The sequence below is a fragment of the Leptonotus elevatus genome, chromosome 7, assembly GCF_054856555.1.
Source record: "Leptonotus elevatus isolate MCC_2025b chromosome 7, RoL_Lele_1.0, whole genome shotgun sequence".
Taxonomy (NCBI): domain Eukaryota; kingdom Metazoa; phylum Chordata; class Actinopteri; order Syngnathiformes; family Syngnathidae; genus Leptonotus; species Leptonotus elevatus.
This window is the reverse complement of record NC_141245.1, coordinates 2,553,699-2,574,553: the sequence shown is the minus strand read 5'-3', so window position 1 is coordinate 2,574,553 and position 20,855 is coordinate 2,553,699. Positions and strand designations below refer to the sequence as shown.

The 20,855-nt window shown below is 39.4% G+C and overlaps 2 protein-coding genes across 5 annotated transcripts in view; one reads left to right on the top strand and one right to left on the bottom strand.

The window, feature by feature from the left end:
• The window catches only part of nlk2 (nemo-like kinase, type 2), a 40,468-nt gene extending 36,807 nt beyond the window's left edge, over nucleotides 1-3,661 (bottom strand). The window contains exon 1 of the mRNA XM_086081303.1: nucleotides 1,957-3,661. Coding sequence (XP_085937429.1) covers nucleotides 1,957-2,420 — 464 coding nt within the window. The 5' untranslated portion in view covers nucleotides 2,421-3,661. The remainder of the gene's footprint in view (nucleotides 1-1,956) is intronic.
• A 10,799-nt stretch (nucleotides 3,662-14,460) lies between these two features.
• Nucleotides 14,461-20,855, top strand: part of nf1a (neurofibromin 1a) — an 84,481-nt gene continuing 78,086 nt past the window's right edge. For 3 of the 4 annotated variants that reach the window (XM_086080069.1, XM_086080070.1, XM_086080067.1), the window contains exons 1-3: nucleotides 14,461-14,725; nucleotides 18,776-18,919; nucleotides 19,385-19,468. In XM_086080069.1, the coding sequence (XP_085936195.1) occupies nucleotides 14,666-14,725; nucleotides 18,776-18,919; nucleotides 19,385-19,468 (288 nt within the window). In that variant the 5' untranslated portion in view covers nucleotides 14,461-14,665. Of the gene's footprint in view, nucleotides 14,726-18,775; nucleotides 18,920-19,384; nucleotides 19,469-19,993; nucleotides 20,121-20,855 lie in introns of those variants that run through there. The other variant, XM_086080071.1, reaches the window with a different exon arrangement.

Below are 20,855 nucleotides of genomic sequence, written 5' to 3'. Positions count from 1 at the left end.
ATTATTGGCACCCCTGGAAATTTTTCATAAAGTACACACTTTCTCCCAGAAATTGCTGCAATTACAAACGTTTTTGGTATCAATGCATTTATTTCCTTGATGTGCATTGGAAAAAGCCAAAGTTGACAAAATTTTACACAGAATGCAAAAAATGGGCTGGACAAAATTGTTGGCACCCTTTTAGAACTGTGGGTAAATCATGTGTCTGAGGACTTCAGAAGCAAAATTGCTGAAAAATATAAAAAAATCTCAAGGATACCAGACCATCTCCAGAGATCTTGAAGTTAATTTGTCAACTGTGCATACTATAATCAAGAAGTTAATTATCCATGGAACTGTGGCTAATCTCCCTACGGAAAAGAAAAATTGACAATAGAATGCAATGCAGGATAGTTCGAATGGTGGATAAACAACTTCAGTCAACTTCTACACAAGTTCAAGCCGTTTTGCAGACGGTGGTAGTAGAAATGTCAGCTCGGGCCATACGTCGTCATCTGAATGAGAAGAAGCCCTATGGGAGAAGACCAAGGAGAACTCCGCTGCTGACTAAGAAGCATAAAAAAGCCAGACTGGAGTTTGCAAAAATTTACCTGAGTAAGCCTCAAACCTTCTGGGAGACCGTTTTGTGGACAGACGAGACTAAAGTAGAGCTTTTTGAAAAAAAGCATATCATTCTACTGTTTACAGAAAAAAGAATGAGGCCTACAAAGAAAAGAAAACAGTGCCTAAAGTCAAACATGGTGGAGGTTCAATGATGTTTTAGGGTTGTTTTGCTGCCTCTGGCACTGGGTGCCTTGACAGTGTGCAAGGAGTTATGGAATCTGGAGACTATCAAAATAATTTGGGCCGTAGGACCTAGTGGCAGAAAACTGGGTCTGCGTCAGAGGTCTTGGGTGTTCCAGCAGGACAATGACTCAAATCATACCTCAAATAGCACCAAGAAACGGTTGGAGACAAAGCGCTGGAGAGTTCTGAAATGGCCATCGATGAGTCTGGTTCTAAATCCATTGAACACCTATCTCAAAATTGTTGCATATACCCTTCAAATCTGAGAGACCTGGAGCAGTTTGAAAAAGAAGAGTGGTCCAGAATTCCATCTGAGAGGTGCAAATAACTTGTTGATGGTTATAGGAAGAGATTGCTTTCAGTTATTTCTTTCAAAAGGGTGTGCAACCAAATATTGAGTTCAGGGTGCCAGCAATATTATCAAGCCCATTTTTTGCATTCTGTGTAAAATTGTGTCAATTTTGGCTTTTTTCTTTCAGCTTTTTTTGTGTTTTTCCAATGTACATGAAATACATAAACACATTGATACCAAAAACATTTGTAATTGCAACAATTCCTGAAAGAAATGGTGCATTTTCTGGAAAAATTCCAAGGGTGCCAATAATTTCGTCCATGACTGTAGGTAGATACGACACACACACCCTTTGAGCTGCGTGCAAAAGGCAACGCTAAGCTAGAAGGGCCAAAGCCATCAGTGAATTCCATGTGCGTATAAGGCAAGAAAACCAAAACATCAAGTATGCCAGTACAATGTACTGCAAAAAGTTGTGCACAACGCCATCCAATTACTACAAGGAAACTGGGAAAAACCTTTTCACAGGTAAAACATTTTGGGGGCCTTTTTTCAAATTGTACACATGGGAAAAAATGAGGGAGCCACAAAAAAAAAAATTGACAAAAGAGGGATAAACACATCTAGTGTTTACCACAAACAGCAGGTGTTGACAAAATAATACTAAAATATATTATTAAAAATATTGAACTGCAGGTGCAGCGGAACCACAAGTAGGAGGGGTTCACTGTAGTGTGAAGCAAGCAGTGTAGGTGTTTCTAGCAATTTGTTTACTGATGAGAGGGGCCCAACAGATGTAACTTTTGATTGTCTACTTGTATACTTAACTATGTAAAGGCCTAGTAAAAAAAAATAATTAACACTAAAGGCGTACTTACCAGACAACCCCAAACGCACCATAGCCAATAGGCCTATCAGGCTCTATATCAAGCTGCTGCTGCAGGTTGTATGTGTGCTGCTGATGATGTTGGTGATGATGGTGGTGGTGAGCTTTGACAGAGGCGGCTTGAACTTGGGCAGGAGCCACAGCCGCCGCGGGCCCGGGGGCCTGTCCAGGGGCCGGAGAGGGAAAGTAAGGTTGCTGTTGACCAGGGTTGAGCATCACGGCGGCTGCAGCAGCAGCAGTGGAGGTGTGCTGTTGGATGGTGTGAACGGCAGCGGCGGAGCCCGGGTGCTGCAAGTGATGCTGGCCCACGTGGTGGTGGTGATGCATGTGAGGAGGCGGAAGATGCTGGAGCTGGTGGTGGTGATGAGGGTGATGGGCAGCCACGGCCGAGGAGCCACCATTGTATGCAGCCATCATTTTTGTAACATTTGAAGCTGTTGTGCCACAAAGAGTCATTCACTAATCAAAAGTTGAAGTGATGAGAGTGGCTACCAGGCTCCTACTGTACAATCAATGAAACTTAGAGGAAACATAAAGACAGCAGTACTGGGGGGTTAGATTCTTTGTCTTTTTATCTATAGGGAGTCCTACCATTCTGGTTCAACAAGGATCTGACTAAAACCCTTTGAATTAGATTCGCACCATCAGGCCAGCAGAGAGGGAATAACTACACAAGTCTTCTATTGAGACTTGAAATCATCAGTACCTTACCAGCAATAATGGGAAAAACTAAAGAAATAACTGAAAACAACCCGCCCACCCCTCAATAAATAAAAACGGAGGCCCTAAATGTCCCTCATGGTCGTGGTGGCACCCCCTCCCTGCTGATTAAAGTCTGCTTCCTTACAGTGTGGTCTGACGCTTGTCACATGGGAAAACGGGCTCTCATCTTTTTGAAGTGACCAAGTTTGCCAGACGCTCTGGTCCAGCACTGTTGTCGTTCCCGCCACCTGGGCTCCAGACTGCCTGGAAATTGCATCAATTATTCTAAACGAAAGCCGCCCTTTCCTCGGAAGTGTGTGCAGGCCAAATAGCTACTCCGTAAACAGTGGTAATCTCCGAGTCCTAATTATCGCTGTTGATCCGGTACAGAGGAGGTGTATCCTCACCCAGGCCCCACTACAGCAGGCAGGCAGGCAGGCAGGCAGGCCCAGGCCTTGGTGACCCACCTCACTCACATATTACATCGAACTACAGAGCTGAGCGCCTTCTCAGAAAGCTTCCACATTCTGACAGCGAACGGGCATCGAACATGCATCAAAATAGCACAAGAGAAATCCTCGCAGATGGGGTGACTGGCAACTTACTTCCCCCATCGACAGACAGTCTTTGGCTTTTCAAACACACGTTGTCCTCTCGTGCTCGACAAAGTTCACCCAGAGTCACTGGATGGCGTTAAGAAAAAGTTGAATCCTTTAAAACGCGTGCAAGGAGACTCTTGTTAGTGAAAAATACCGCGGTACCGAACCTGACAGCTCAGTGTTAGCTACTGGGTGTCAGTGTCTCCAAATCAAAACAGTAATCCCTCCTTTCTTTCGAGAACGTGTCGCGGAGTCCTGTTGTCATCGATGGAACGGGAAGGCACCACGTCAGAACGACACTTTTGGCCCACGACGAGTACTCGTCACCGGCATGATAGGCTGTTAGACTCAGAGCGATATAATGATGAATATTTGATCCAACATGGTGAACCAAACCTCGGTAACTGGGCAGTGAGATTATGGTGGGCGGCCAACCAATAGGCGACGACGGCGTCATGACGTAGCTGTAATCTCCTTGATTGACACTTGAGGCAGCCAATGTCTTACGCGGACTGCGTGACAGCGACGTTACTGAGTTCTAATGTCTCTTTGAAGCATAAAGTGTGGAGAGCAAAGACACCTTTACGATGGTGTTATACACAGTGAATATTATTTATGTATCACTGACTAAATTTGAGTCAACGTTTTTATACGTCAGTAGTAGTACGATCTGTTTGTTACTACGAATATTGAATTTAGTTTTTGCTCAGAACTACCTTTCCTACCGAGAGCAACTGTTTCCATGTCAATTTGGACTGATCGATTTTGAAAAATAATCGAATTGTCACCACCACCCCTTTCCGGTCCTCTCCCGTGTGTGCGTGCGTGTGCGTGTTTGTGTGTGTTTGTCTGTCTGTCTGACACAATAAATAAATTAATCTGCATTACATTAAACTATTTCAGATGTATTAAACATAAATGTGGGTCTCGCAGTTTCGGTTCATGCACAAATGAAGGCAAATGAACCATGAACTATTATGTAAGGCACTTAATCTATTTCAATTAGAGTTGTTAAATTGACTTAGTCTTATAAGTGTTCCCTACGACAATTTCACAAATTTCTACCCAACGTGTGCGGCATAAGCATACATCAGTAATCATAAATCAGATTACAATAATGCAAACAAATCAATGGCTTATTAAAAAAAATACAATGATATGTAAACATGTGGATTTTAATTGAGCACTGGAGGTACTGTATATAAACACAAATATACATAAATAAATAAATAAATAAGTACTTACTGTGTAAAAAATAAAAACATACTGTGTATATAAAAATAAAGCCTACTGACCTACTGACTCTTTTGGCTGGTGGTCCAAACTGCAGACTTTGGGATTTGAAAACTGCGTTCTGTTACATTGCCATGTTAATTTGAATTAAATGATTAATTGTTCAGTCCACATATCTACAGAATAGAAAATTTAGATTATCGGGGCTGCCCAGGGAAATTATCCATCCATCCATCCATCTTTTACCCCCTCAACGCCTCAGCTGCGCCTAGAAATTCTGTCCATAAAAGTTCTTAATTTTCACTTATTTGCCATAAAAATAGTATGTACTCTTTTTTATTATATTTTATTCCATCTGTCTATGACTGCGGCATATAGTGACAGGTAGAGCAATTCTATTCAAACCACTCCCTTCTTTTTTGAATGTTTACTTCCAATACTTAAGTACGTTTAATATCAGAAAATTACTTTTGATACTGAAGTACAGGAAATATATCCATTCAGACTAGTAATATTCTGCATTCTTAAAGATGACTTTAAGTTTTAAAGTTAAAGTACCATGATTACGTCTAATACATTTATTTACCACTAAGATACTTGACATTTACTCAATATCACCTTCAGATACTAACGCCACTGTACCAAAAAAAAGAAATCCTACCGTCGACTCATTTTCTTGTCCTCACTCTGGTCCGCAGGTGAGTGCCTACTGGTAGCCTACTGATCGAGAATGCAGAAAGATGATGCAGAGATAGTTATACTTACAGACAGCTCCAGATGTTTAGTTCTATGTACAAATTTATTTATTTATTTATTTTACTAAAAACATAAACTAAAAATATTACAATACAGCAATGACTGTGAGTTATGAGACCATGATGAATGAAATGAATCACTATTTTATTCTGTATTAATCATTAAAAAGCAACGTGAGAGAAAGGAATATTTTCACCTCACCGCCATCTGGTGGCCGTATTGCCGCTAGCGCAAACGGCGCAAACTATCCATTCATTGGCTGCCTTTTATGTCAGCCCAGTGATTGGCTGGCTCCCTTTAACCCTTTCAACCCAATGTTTGTCACCTTGTGTTTTATTTTGAAGAGGTGGAGAGGAAGTTCCCTGATATCCTTTCAAATTACAGTCCTTCGATGAGGCGCGACTGAATGCCACGTCAAGCATTTTACTCAACTTTCAAGCGTGTTTTGGGGTTACCATACAATTTTGGAATACTGTATAGCAGACGTTTTGGACCCTGGAATAACCCACGGAGACGCTGACACGGTTTTTTTTTGGTTTTTTAATACGTGGAACTCCAACGCACACCGTTCTTGTAAGAGAACTCCGTTCAAACTAACATAACTTTTTGTAAACAGTTTCCTGACAGTCCTGTCCTGTTGTGAAGTTACTAACTTGTCCATAGTGTAGCGTAACTAACACGCAGTATGACCGCAGTTTTTGCTTATTACTGAAACATTTCATCAAACTTATAACGTAGTGAGGTCACTAACTCATATGATTGTGAGTGCTGTACAGTAGGCACATTTTTTATTATTATATCTATATAGATTAGAAATGGTCTGATTTAACGTTTAATGAAGTTATAATTGAGCATACAGCAAACTTTTATCTCAACATGAAAACGTTTTGGTTGCTTGTCCTGTTTTCCAAATAAATCGGTTGATTCTGAGCTGTTAATCCAGACTTTACGACACTAATAATTTCCCCAAATATGTTCATAATTAAATAACATTGTTGTCTACTGGTAAAGAAAGGGGAGAAGGATACTTTTTTGGTAGAACCAGGAAGTGCAGGGAAGCACGCTGGGAAAGGTTAGCTCGAAGTGGGAAGCTGATAGGGCATTAGTGAAAGTAACACGTATTATAATAATTTAAGTGTTACACAAACATTAACATCGGCAAGGATGAGATGAAAATATTTTCATGATTCTTATTCAATAACTGTAAATATGAATTAAAAAGATTATGAATTGTCTTAAAGTGAAATAAGACAGATCTGTCATAAATGTAAGAAAATACCTTTAAATTCATGTGCACAGTAAATAAATAAATACAGTAAGATGACGAAAACACAATCACCTGCAGCTTGTATTTTGCAGCACAAGAGACCAGCCTTTATGCAGTGTAGAGTCCCCAGCCTCCCCTTTCACTAACAGTGCGCGTTACAGACAAAATCAATAACTGAATCATAATACTGTTTGTGCATGCCCTTCGCTGTCAATTTGAAATGTCCCATTTTTGTATAATAAAGGGATGGTAATTTGGGTAGAATGTTTAAAAAAAAAAAACAGATTCATCAATCAATAACAACAAATGGACAGAGTAATCGGTTATTAAAATAAATAGCAGCTCTATAATTGAAAAATGTGCAGCCAATGCATATAGGATAGGGCCCGACCGATATGCATTTTTCTGTCCGATACCAATTTTTGACCGAAAGAAATACTGATTACGATTAATTGGCCGATTTTTTTTTTAAAGGGTGTGTGAATTGCCGAGTACCTAGCGATTCGATCTGTATCACGATTCATAGGTCACGATTCGATTCTATACGATTATTCCTGATATGAATCTAAGAGTCAATTATTGCATTTTTTTAAACTCAAATTTAGAAAATACTCATCAGTTGCGACAGGTTGCAATCTGTTTCATGTTTGAACAGCATTGAAATCAAATTTTAAAGCTTAATGTTCCATTCAGTGGTCAGTTCAGTTGGTTTTGGCCACGTCACTTCTAGGGATGTAACGATACCCAAACATCACGATACGATATTATCACGATATGAAGGTCACGATACGATAATTATCACGCTATAGGGGAGGTTGGCGATACCAAAAAAGGTCACAATATTGTAAAAAAAGAAAAAAAATAACTCATGCTAATAAAACAAACAACATTGTGCTTTTGTACATTACAGCAATGCATATAAACAACCTACAATCTCTAATAACACTTAATATTTAGGCACTTACTTGATAATGCAAGCACACATTGAGTTCCTCCACATATTGACTCGGTTCACAAGCATATTACGTTCCCCTTCATCTGACCATTAATGTGGATTTTAAACATAAAAGGGCCAAAACATCCCTTTTGAAAATTAAACTGTACAAAAAAAAAACTAGCCACCAGCGGGTCCGAGAACTGCACAAATGGAAATCAACCGGACTTTTTTTTTTAGCAGAAGTGCTGCTTTTAATATTGTGACATGACGACGACGATATATTGTGGCAGTTTTCATATCGTGATATCACGATATTGCCGTTATCGTTATATCCCTAGTCACTTGGTGTGTGGCAAGCATTTGAGACAGTGGCACAAGAGATGACAGAAGTGAGAGCTGGATGTGGAGGAGATAAAGATGTGGAGGTTCTCTTCAGGTCTGGCCAGGATTAGAAATCAGCTCAACGGGGGGATGGCTAAAGTTAGATGTTTTGGAGACGTTCAGAGGAGCGATTGTAAGATTGTAACTTGTAGAAGGGTGCCAGGCAAGAGAGCCAGTTGATAGATTGAGTGATGGAAGCGAGGGCAGTTGCCGTTAGAGAGGAGGATGCACAAGTTAGGCTTAGATGGGAAGACATGCTGGACTACATTATGATGTTAGTAGCCTACATGGCAACTAATTTAGCGTCATGTTGAATGAGTCATGCAAATGCAATCTGGCCCTTCCAGTTTAATCTAACACAACAGAGTTGTGCTTTTGTAGTTGGAGGTTAATCCAACCTTGTTACTCATCCCAAAATTAGCGTGCGTTTTCAAAAGTAATGGGTACTCCGCCTTCCTCACACACCCAGCAAAACATGCTTATTAAGTCTAAATTTCCCACAGGTGTGAATTTGAGTGTGAATGTTTGTCTATGTGTACCCTGCGGTTGACCAGTGACCAGTCCAGGGTATACCATGTTTCTCTTTAATTGCTCAACAAACAAGCTGTTTGGAGATGCGTGGTTTCCGCCCGACGCCAGTAATGTGCTTTGTGGATTTGAGAAGGCGTTCGACCGTGTCTCTTGGAGAGTTCTGTAGGGTTTTTTGGTAGTATGGGGTACTGGACTCCTTGATACGGACAGTTGTCAATGGATGTTGAACTCCGCAAAGCTGCACTTTGTCACTGGTTTATTTCATGACCTACAGTATATGGACAGAGGTCCTGTTGGCCACAGCGTTACGTCTCTGCTTTTTGCAGACAATGGGCTTTTTCATAGACTGACAGGCACATATAAATTTTCGTGTATGTAAATTTAGTAGACATGCTTCGCTTCCCTGGGCGTTCCAGCGTGTCTTGCTGCCGCACCCATCAGCGCATCCTCAAAATCATTGTAGAAATCAATTCATTGAACAGATTATTGTCATAATCTGAAATATATTTTTTATTTAATTTAGGATGTAATGTAGGATCACGGGTGAGCTGGAGCCAATCCCAGCTGGCTTTAGGCGAGCATTCATTTTCAGATTCACACCTATGGAAAATTTAGTCTTCATTGTATGTTTTTGGAAAGTGGGAAGAAGCCGGAGAAAACTGATGCAAGGGCCCAGGACCTCTTAAGACATAATATGTACTAACCACTGGACTGCCGTGCTTCTTGTAGTGCACCTCTTTTTGCATTGATTCCCATTCATGAATAATCAATTCCACATAACAGACAGCATTTTTAACTCATTAAAATCCAAAAATGTGTACACGTTTTTTAATACTTTGTCCTTCACTCCCAAAAACATATTTAGACGTTTTTTATGGGGGGGTTAATGCAAGAGCATACAGAAGGCTTTGATGCAACTTCTGACATGAACAGTTGGTTTAAAGCAATGGTAGTTATTACAAAAAACGGCAAGCAAGTGGCAGCAGAGTATAAGAGATCAAACAGGGCCATGTTGCAACAAGCTCTTTTTGTCAGTATTTTCACCAGGCATGTGAATATTGATGAAACTTCGCTATATTCTAATGCTAATTTCTGCAAAACGGAGAAAGATACAAATATACTTTTTTTCCTGGTGAAAGAGAAGACTAATCTTTCTTTTGGTAGGTTCCATGTTTTTATAGCAATAGAACAACCTGTTAACAAGAACAGAAAAAAAACAATTGTCAACAACCTCGTCACTGTCTAAAAAGTGACGATCAGCTGGCATCTGCAGATTGTCTTGATATGCAACTCATTTGGTTTCTTTCTTTGACAGGGTTCTGTGAGCAAAGTGAAGACGTCGATCCAGTGGTCAGGAGGGCATCATGAGGCAGCTGAAAGGCAAACCCAAAAAAGAAACATCCAAGGACAAGAAGGAGCGGAAGCAAGCCATGCAGGAAGCACGGCAGCAGGTTGCCACGATCGTGCTGCCGACGCTGGCTGTCGTCGTGCTGCTCATCATCGTCTTTGTCTATGTGGCCACCAGGCCTGATGCTATAGAGTAGACTTTTCTTGAGGAAAAGATTGGAACTTTGCTCTGCTTGATTTAAACTACAACAAAAAAAGTTCATTTCTCTTTATGCTGCTGGAAAGAGAAGAATCAATGGGAAGAAAGAAACATACTCCATTATGCTTTCTGGTGATAAAGGGCATATTTGTCAAAATGTTTTATTTATTTTTTGGAAGCAGCTGATAGATATGTTACCACTGTCTCAAAAATGATGCAATCTTCTATGTCGGATGATTTGTGCACAGTTTGACCAGAGTTGTTAAATGAGAAGAGATGAAATGTAGAACATCTTTCTATCACAACTCTCATTAAACACAACATGAGCCTGGTCTCACATATTACCACTGTTTGGACAACACTTCCACTTGGCTAGTTAAGGTATGAATGAAAAGCGTTGTTGAGAGAAATAATTATTGTTGGACACCAATAGTGTTACATTCTATTTCTATCATATTGAATGTAAGGAAGACTGTGTGAATGTGTATTGCTCTTTTCATCACCAAAGGATGCTGCACAAATCTGTCCATCTGGAATATGGATGTTATTTGGCTTCTTCCAATTAAATTATTGATACTTTACTTGTTGGTCACTTGTCATAATTATGGGTAAATGAAAGAAATGTTTTCACATTTAAAACCTTTTTTTTTTCTGTCACGAGTGTTGCATTCCAATGTTGGTGGCAACACGGATTTGTACGTAAATTGGAACGTACCATAGTCTGTCACCAATCTACGATAATGCAGTCATGAACAATAATGCCAGTAAGACGTTATTCCAATATGATGACTTTTTTTAATAACTATTAATTTATCCATCCATTTTCTTAACCGCTTGTCCTCACAAGGGTCGCGGGGGTTGCTGGAACCTATCCCAGCTGGCTTCGGGCAGTAGGCGGGGTACACCCTGAACTGGTTGCCAGCCAATCGCAACTATTAATTTAATGCATTATTATTTTTAGACCAGTAGTTACAAGTTACTTATCCAAGTCACACTATGCATTACTCCTTATATCATTTTCCTAAGTAAAAACATACCTGTAATGTGGACTCTTGCTATCGACCTTTTGCACGTGATGTCGCAGCCCTCATGGGAACGCCCCCTCGAGGGACACTGGATGGCAAAAGAGCCACTTGCCTGTATTGTAACCATTGAATCTCGTACAGCGTAAAGTCCTTTATCTAATCGATTATCTTATAAAGTGGTCATATCTTGCTGTGCGGTCGATTGTACAGACAAATGAGTAAACCAAATGTTGCTTTTTATCACATACCTACTAATGAAGACGAACGACGTGGATTGATAGCAGCAATCAACAGAAAGGCCCATTCTGCTGCGTTGGGTTGGGGGCGCGGGCCGTATTGGGGTGGGGGGCGCTCCTGGCTCCTGGATTTGCTCTCCGGCCGGTGGCCCCTGCGGGGCCCGGGGGTTGTCCCTTGGCGCTGCCGTGGCCTGGGGGGCCCTGAGGTGTTGTGCTTGCTCTGTCCTGGCCGGGGTTGACGGCTCCCCTCTTTGGTGGAGGTTTTCATGCATGCCAGATCCACCACACCAGCATCTATCGAAATTCAAACACAATCTGCTTCTTCCTCTGGTCGTTGAATCGGTGGAGGCTGATGTCTGTGGATCTCACTCTGCTTCATCTATCGTTCCTTCCTTTCCTCAGTCTCTCCTTTGGTCTCTTGAGGTCTCCCTAATTTGTTGGAATTTAGATGTTTCTGGAGTTGGTGAAAGACCCTGGTTGGTAACCCGGTGGGTAGTAGGTAATGTCTGGTCGGTGCTGGATTTCACTTTCCTTTCTTTTCTTTGATCCTTCCTCGGGTCTCCTGACAACCTCACGACTCTAGCTGGATTCTGAAGTATTCGGTTTAGGTGAACGGTATGGGATTTTTAATAGGTTTTACATACAAAAAAAAAATTTAAAGAAAAAAAAAGAAAAAAAGGAAATCGGTAAAATTACCGAATGAACAATACTGAGCTTTTAGGGGGGGGGGGGATAAAAACTAATAAAAGGAAAAGGTAGATGAGTAGCTGTCAATCATTCTGTCGTAAGGCTCTACATCACTAGCTGTGTGACACAAAAACACCAAGCACTGCTTATCATCACAGTTTTTTTTATTTATATCCTATGTTCATTTTTTAAGCATAAAAGGCATGTAATAAACAAATATTAGAGACAGATAAAGATTCCAAATTCCAAAGACATGCATGGCAGGTTAATTAAACACTCCAAATTGTCCATAGGTGTGATTGTGAGTGTGGATGGTTGTTCGTCACTGTGTGCCCTGCAATTGGCTGGCAACCAGTACAGGGTGTATGTAACCCAGCCTACTGCCAGAAGCCAGCTGGGATAGGCTCCAGCCCCCCCCCCTTGTGGGGATAAGCGGTTAAGAAAATGGATGGATGGAAGATAAAGACAGGACATTTTTATCGTCCTCAGGTAATACTACACATAGAACTTGGGGGGCCCCAGGTGGCTTGGGGGCACTAGGCAGCCACCTACTTGGCCTATAGCAAGAAACGGCTATGTGAGTAGACCCCTAAATGAAATGTCTGTGTTTCAATATTTTGTGTGACTCATTATTTTTCCAGCAGTGCCTTAATTCTCTTGGGAATGGAGTTAACCACAAATTCATAGGTTACCATGGGAAACTTCGTCCACCCCTCCATGATGACATGACGGAGCTGGTGAATATTCAAGACCTCACCTTCCATTTGAGGATGCCCCGGAGATGGTGAATAGGGTTTAGGTCTGAAGATATGCTTGGCCAGTCCATTAACTTTACCCTCAGCGTCTTTAGCAGTGGTCATCTTGGAGGTGTAATTGGGAGAGAGAGAGAGAATTAGAGAGAGAGAGAGAGAGAGAGAGAGAGAAAGAGAGAGTCAACCGCAGCTGAGAATTATTTGAATTATTATAATTTTTCTATGTTGTCTCCTTCAAGAATGATTTGCGGCGAATGTCTTCTGCTAACTTAAAAATCACAAGTTGTCTAGTCTAGTGTTAAGTAAAGCAGATAACTATATGTAAATTATCCCCCCCACCCTGGTTATCATTAGCTTATTTAACGTTTTTGTTACACGTTGTTTTGATAGCATTACTGAGCCAAAACTAGCTAGTTTATTTTTCTTTTAATCAGAACTGTACAACCACTAAGCAAGTTAATAAAAGAGAGAAATGATTTTGTGTGCAGATCTCTATTTTTATATATTTTTTAGTTCAAAGCTATCAAAAAAGGTATTGACAGTTTAAAAAAAAAAGTACAATACTGTTTGTTATTGTTGTAAACAAGTCTGCCACACTGCAATTTCCATATGAGGTAGCGTCTTTAAAAAAAAAAAGTTTTAATTTTATATATTATCTGGTTTTCTTCATAAATATATTTCAGCTTACATTTTTTAATTACGAGGCAGTTAGTGTAATTAACACTTGCGAATAATATGTGTATTATTCTTTTTAAAATTTTGGTTATTACATTTCTGAAAAATTCCTACAAGTATTTCTAAACTTGGAACGTTGTGAAAGGCCTAATGTCGTTGACGCATGCGTTCCAAGCAAGCTGCTGTTAAAGTGGTTTTTCTCACGGAAGTCGTGAAGTTCAACTTCAAAATAAAACTAAACCTTAACATGAGAAAATATTTTTTTGAATGAGACAATCAATAGTCACCAGAAAAAACTGAAATCAATATAAACTTACCAGTTTTGTGTTAGGCTTAGGGGTGTTAGAAAAAATCGATTCGGCAATACATCACGATATTACAGCGCGCAATTCTCGAATCGATTCAATATGCGCCCGAATCGATTTTTAAACATCCATTTTTTATGGGACTTTTCATCAAAACGTCTTACTTAGGGTTAGGATTTACACATTAAGCATGGAAGAATGTTATATTAATGGAACATTAAGCCTTAATATTTTATTTCAGTGCTGTTCAAACATGAAACAGACTGCAACCTGAATTTTCAGATAAATAAATACATTTTCATACAAATCTTAGTGTACATGTACAAGTTTACTGATTAGTATTTTCTAAATTTGAGAAAAAAATCGCAATAATCAATTTATAGATTTGCATCGGGATTAATCGGTATCGAATCGAATTGTGACCTATGAATCGTGATACCAATCGAATCGCCAGGTACTCGGCAATTCACACCCCTAATATAAATACATATACATATATATATAAAAATTCTGGACACAAAAAAAAGTTTTAAAAATTGCCTAACAACAGCACCAATGTGAATGAGGCAGCATGTTCCTATTAATTTATTTAGCACTTGACCCACTACTGTATTGGTTCCAATACACATATTTGCGATGAAAAAATATGTTTTCATCACAGTGTCATCTGCTGGATCTGGTAGGACCCACGTACATTTAAAAATCCTGAAACGTCTAATTGCAATTAGAATCTCGTTTTATCACAAATTACTTAGTGATTGATTCTGTAATATAGACAGCTGGACTCTTCTATTATTTTGAAGACTATGCATGGATGTAGTATTTTTTTATTTTTTAAGTTAGCTGGATCCTGTTCCCTAACACCTCCTATCAATTCCTCTGAAGAAGACTTCCGGTGGTGTTTTAATGGCGGTGGCATGGTGAATTCTACAAAAATAGAAAAATACTCGCCCCTTTGGTCCGCTCCCAACGATTCAGGGCAGCTATCCATGCATTTTTGATCTTGACGGACCCATCCCCATACCTTGGATTTAGCAACACAAGCACTGCGGTGTCTCTCCGCCCGGCCATGGCGGCTCACAAACCAGTGGAATGGGTCCAGGCCGTGATTACTAGATTTGATGAGCAGGTAAGGCGGATTTATATGATTCGGTGGATGGAATAAACTAGGCTACCTCATTTAGACTTCCCAACTGCACGAACAGTCTGACCTTGAGGACGTTTATCCGCGATTTAACGTCAAGAAGTGCTAGGCGGGGATGTAGTCCTGTATTGTAGCGACTGCAAAACAGTGAGGCATTTGTAGCCTAGCGTCATCTCCACCATCTATCGTCACGTCTAATGTCATTTCTTCCAGTTTCTTCACAGTCTTCAGCAACAAACACATAAAAAATTACGCGACAGGTCTACACGTTGGCGAGATCTAGATTTATCTAAATACATAGGGTCTGAATCTGAAACTATATTTCACAAAGCTTGCCCTGCAAATGTTAGCAGGCCTACGTTGTAAACAAATAAGATGTGGCAGGACTGGCACTGAGTCTTCTTTCACATGAGCAGACGATAAAATGCAGCAAGCTTCGTCTTGCTGACCCCAAACTTCATTTTGTGTTGTTACATTGTAAATTGCAATATTTTCTGCTTCATTGAGCTTTAAGTCACCACCTTCGGTATAGTGCAAGGATGTATCATTGGAATTATAACTTGTGTTACTATAACAGGATTTTCTCTAAGTAATAATGCAACTTGTAAAGTAAGCCATTGTGGCACAACACAAGAAATAGGTAGTGCCAGACAGAGTGGGTGGTAGGTAGTAGTTTGCATGACCCATGAAGAGGTTTTATAATGAATATCTGACAAGTATTGTGCGTTATTGCCTGTCATTAAAACTTAAGTCTACCGTGTTTAGACTTCAGGAGTCTTTGTGCCCCGTGTTAGCCGCTACTGATTATGGATTGTAGTTTGGTTTAGACGGATTACTGCTGTTAGGCTAATGTGGCTTTGGAGTTACAACTACTTCTTGGTCATTGCTACCATAATTATTCAGTAAATCCGTCTGTGCACTTAAAGCTTGGTTATCATTATTTCCTCCCTATATTTTGTCATAGAGTGCTTGTTTCAAGGAGCCTTGTATCAAGTGGAATGGAACTGCACTGTTTTGGTGGGGTTGCATCAAAAATTATCCATCTGACATGGCTGAAGCAAAGATTGTTTTGTGTGCAAAACATAAGATGCACTTTAAAAACCCAACACAAATTCAACCTTGTGTGTGAATAACTGGGACCAGTAAGAATTCTGTGTGTGTGTGTGTGTGTGTGTGTGTGTGTGTGTGTGTGTGTGTGTGTGTGTGTGTGTGTGTGTGTGTGTGTGTGTGTGTGTGTGTGTGTGTGTGTGTGTGTGTGTGTGTGTGTGTGTGTGTGTGTGTGTGTGTGTGTGTGTGTGTGTGTGTATATTAGGGGTGTGAATTGCCTAGTACCTGGCGATTCCATTTGTGTCACGATTCATAGGGCACGATTCGATTTGATACAGATTAATCCCAATACGAATCTATAAATTGATTATTGCGATTTTTTTTCTCAAATTTAGAAAATACTAATCAGTAAACTTCTACATGTAAACTGTAAGATTTGTATGAAAATGTATTTATCTGAAAATTAAGGCTTATTACTGAGCCACTGCATTTAACAAACAGGTTGCAGTCTGTTTCATGTTTGAACAGCACTGAAATAAAATATTAAGGCTTAATGTTCCATTAATATAACATTCTTTCATGCTTAATGTGTGAATCCTAACCCTATGTAAGATGTTTTGTTGAATATTCCCATAAAAAAATTTATGTTTAAAAATCGATTCGAGAATTACGCGCTGTAATATCGCGATATATTTATATTGTATATAATAGATTTTTGACTTGCCCTTTGATTTTTTTTTTCATGCTGTATGAACGGTACATTTTAGATATAAAAAAAAAAAACTCTAACCCTCTGCATGCCTTCTTTTGAATGTGGACAATTGGACATAAATCGGATATGTATCCGATGTCTCTGTCTGATGAACGCTCATCCGCATACATCCAACCTATATGTCATCAAAACCCAAATATGCTTTAGGCAACTATCAAAAAGCAATTTTTAGTCACCAAGAAGCTGAGTGTGGAGAATCGTTACCTTGCCAGACGTGCTGGTTGTCCACATGTCAACAACAATCATTGATCTGCTTTGTCACGTTTGTTGTTAAAACTAAACTTGATGATTATTATAACAATGTGCACACATTAATGCATTAAGGTCCTGCTTTGTTGGGAACATACTGACATATCATAGATGGCTGAATTATTTTGTGGCTGCCAAAAGTAAAATTGTATTTCAAAACAACATAGGCTGTCATTCACTCTCATTCAGCCAACAGGGTGGAAGAGAAGATCCAACCTTCCTATGACAATCTATCACCTAACTACTTTGTCCCCAATGCACTTTATGTCCCAACTATTGTCAAACTGTCATTGAATCTTGAATGGTGAGGTACTGTTAACTCCATCACATGACCTTATGATAAATCAATGTTCAATAAATGAGAAACTCGCAGTGGGAGGTCATTTATATTGTCATTGTCTTAAAATAATGTTTTTGCCCCCAATTATTATTTTTTGCCTCAATCATCTCCCCACAATGGAAACGGTAAAATTTCTTGTGTTTCCTGAAAAATCTTTAAAAATGACTTGGGCGATTATTTTCAGAAGGTGTCAATATGGTATTTGCTCTGTACACTTTGAACTGCAACAGCAGTAGAAGCAAATAGAGCTGTGTGGAGCTGAGTACGTAATGTGCTGTAAAAGAGGGTTTAAATTGAGTTTTTAAGACAAGTGACACCAGTTTGAAACGTCACAGTAATTTTGGCGTATCGACTTGGGGAACCTCATGAAATTTCCAGCTTATCGGGCTTTTTGGTGATTTGATGATACTTGTGTGACGCTGTTGTCTTTGGTTGTTTCTTCTCAGTTCTTTAATTTTTCTGTCATCAAGTGCTGTTGATTTCTTTGGCTGACGACCTGTTCGTTGGCTGTTGCTCAGTGCAGCAATAGTTTCTTTTTCTTTTTTCAGGACAGTCCAAATTGTTTTATTGGAGATTTCCAATGTTTATGTAATGTGTAATAAAGTTATCTCACAACCCTGTGGTTGTGGGTTCGATCCCAGACCATTGTGACCCTGTTGAAGTATCCTTGAGCAAGGTACTGAAGAACCCCCAGCTGCTCCTGATGATGCGTCATCAGTGGATGAATAAGTACTAGTCAAAATGTAAAGCGCTTTGAGAGACATGTAAGGTGGGAAAGCGCTATATAAAGGAAGTACCATTTACAATTTCCCTCTTTACTTTTACTTTTCTAATCATAGATAGCACTTGGGTCTTCATGTTTGCGTAAAGGGATACTTGACTCATTGAGCCATTGTCAACAGTAAGAAGATAATATTTTGTCTAGAATTAATGTGATAGCTTCATTATTTTTCATGCACAATTAATACCTTTAAAAACACATTTTCCACTTGCTGTCGACTGAAGATGACATCACCTGTGCTGAGGAAATAGGTAACGAGCAATCACGGCTCTAGGTTTTCTGGGTTTGGTTAGCAAACGGAGCCATGATTGGTCGTTATGTGTTTCCTGGGTAGGTATTGTTTATGAGAAATAATGAAGTTATCACATTAATTATGGACAAAATATGATCTTCTTACTGTTGAAAATAGTTCACTGAGTCAAGTATCCCTTTAACAGCAAATACAGTTTTCGCAATTCATGTTTAAGCAGTCTATCTAAACACCTGAGCAACTAGAAACACACGAGTCACATGTTCCAATACTTTTGCTCACTTGAAAAATGGGTGGGTTCAAACAAACGTTGCTCTGTCCTGAGATGTTTAAAACATCTAGATATAAATACTGTACCATGAAATAAAAACTGGAATTATGAGTTTTTGTCTCATATGCATCGTTTGGTCTGAAATTAAATCTCTTCAGTGTATAACAAAACAAAGGAATTTATGCCGCAATTAAATACAAATACAAAAGCTGGTCGCAAATTGTCCATCGAAAACTAATTTAAAATGTGACTTTGTCAAAATTGTCAGACCTTGTGAATGTGATTTAATCCCATTCTCTTAACGTCCCTGTCTTTCCTCCCTCAGCTTCCAATCAAAGTTGGACACCAGAACACTCACACGAAAATCAGCACAGAGCACAATAAAGAATGCCTGATCAACATCTCAAAGTACAAGTTTTCACTTGTCATTAGTGGCCTCACGACTATCCTTAAAAATGTCAATAACATGGTAAGTTGTTGTCCTTAGCTTTATGAGTACATCTAGAATTTTTTTTAATGATAAACATGTACGTATTTGTTGTTTTAGCATTATTTTAAAAACAGTTAATTTTTGGCCTCTTCAATCTGCAGACATTATCCCAAAATGCACAAACATTTTGACACCTTTGAAAATGCAAAATTCTGTGTTTGATCTGCTTGGTCGACATTAGACTTTTAGTGTTTTCTTGTCTAAATTTTGGCAGAAGACAAGCTGCTAAAATAATTTTCTGCATCGAAAGTAAGCCTCCCTCATAAACCAGGCATACTGTAGCTTTATGAACCTACTGGATTTTCAATGTAATGTCAGTCTGGCTGTTGAATGTAACCTAATCAGTAATGGGATGCCAACTTAATACAAAAACACAGATATCTCAGATTCTTCACGATACCCATAACCATTACTAATTATTGTCTGTTTGTCCCCTTACCATAGCGAATATTTGGAGAAGCATCTGAGAAAAACCTCTACCTCTCCCAGCTCATCATCTTGGATACATTGGAGAAGTGCCTGGCTGGGGTGAGTTCTTGCTCTCATCAAACCTTGTCGTCTTCTGTTTAGGCTGTTGGGGAATGGTGCAATTCCATTCACCCATTTTTCATTTTGCAAAACCTGCTTAGGGTCACGTGAACTGAAGCTTGTCATTTGATTTTGTGTGCGATGTCCATTTCAGCCAGGACTGATCACCAGTAACTTATATACTGTAAATAGACGGTCAATTGGTCATTCATACTCTCATGCACACCTATGGAGAATTATTGTTATAGAAGTATTCAAAACCCAGCATGCATTTTTTTGTAATGTGGAAAGAAGCCAGAGTCAGAGAAAACCCACACATGCATGAGGAATACAGCTCAGATTCTAACCTACAACCTTTGAAAATGAGGCAGACGTGCTAGCCAAGTGCTCTGCCATGCTGACTGACAAACTGGAGGATGTCACTAGTTAGGGTTCCATCCAAATGTTTCGAAATTTGTATGCAAATTTTGTGAAAATGCGCAAAACGGACATGCGACTTATGCCCGTTTCCATCCGCTCTTCTTTTGCGAATATGCACCGCGAGATGACTTTGTAGTGACGGAACTTTGGGACAATGAGGAGTTCCAGGTGGGAATGATGGTTTTGACGGACTGAACGGAAATAGTTTGTCTTGTTGGCTTCCCTCCCGCATGTAAGTGAAGTGTGTCGTTACATTGAGAGCTGATGTTAATAAAGCCATCTAAAATTGCATTAATGTTTTTTTTCTTTAATTAATTATAAAAAGAATCGTGTTTCTTCGTCTCCCCAAACATATCTTACTTCATTAGCCGCCATTTATTATGACTACAAACGTGCGTGTGACGTAGTATCAGTCAAAATGTGCGACGTATATCCGGTCTTGTAGTCGCTTATTCGCAAAACCTGTTTCCATCGGCAAAATTTGCATTTTCCTTTTTTCGATACGCTTCAAAAACCCTCCAAGCGAATTTTGGGCCTTTTTTCGAATTTCTGGCGTTTCCATTCAGTTTCTTTTTCGCAATTCTTTAAAATTAAAATAGGTGGATGGAAACCCACCCACTGTCTAATTAGAGGAAAGCCTAGTTTAACACTACACAGAAAATGGTTCATTTGATGGTTAAAAAACACTTTTTAGAAAGATATTATGGAATGATCAAAATCATGACATAAAGCCCCTTTTTCATCTATAGCATAAATCTTTAGCAATCGTAAATATACAGTTGTGCTTGAAAGTTTACATTCCCAGGGGTATGTAAACTTATGAACACAACTGCAAAAATGCACAAAAGCTAAATGTCGCGTAATGACACAGAAATGCTATGAATCGTCACCGAAATTCACACGCACATCATGTCAACTTTACGTCTCTGAAAATATCAAAACAATTGCCACACGCCACAGTATTTAG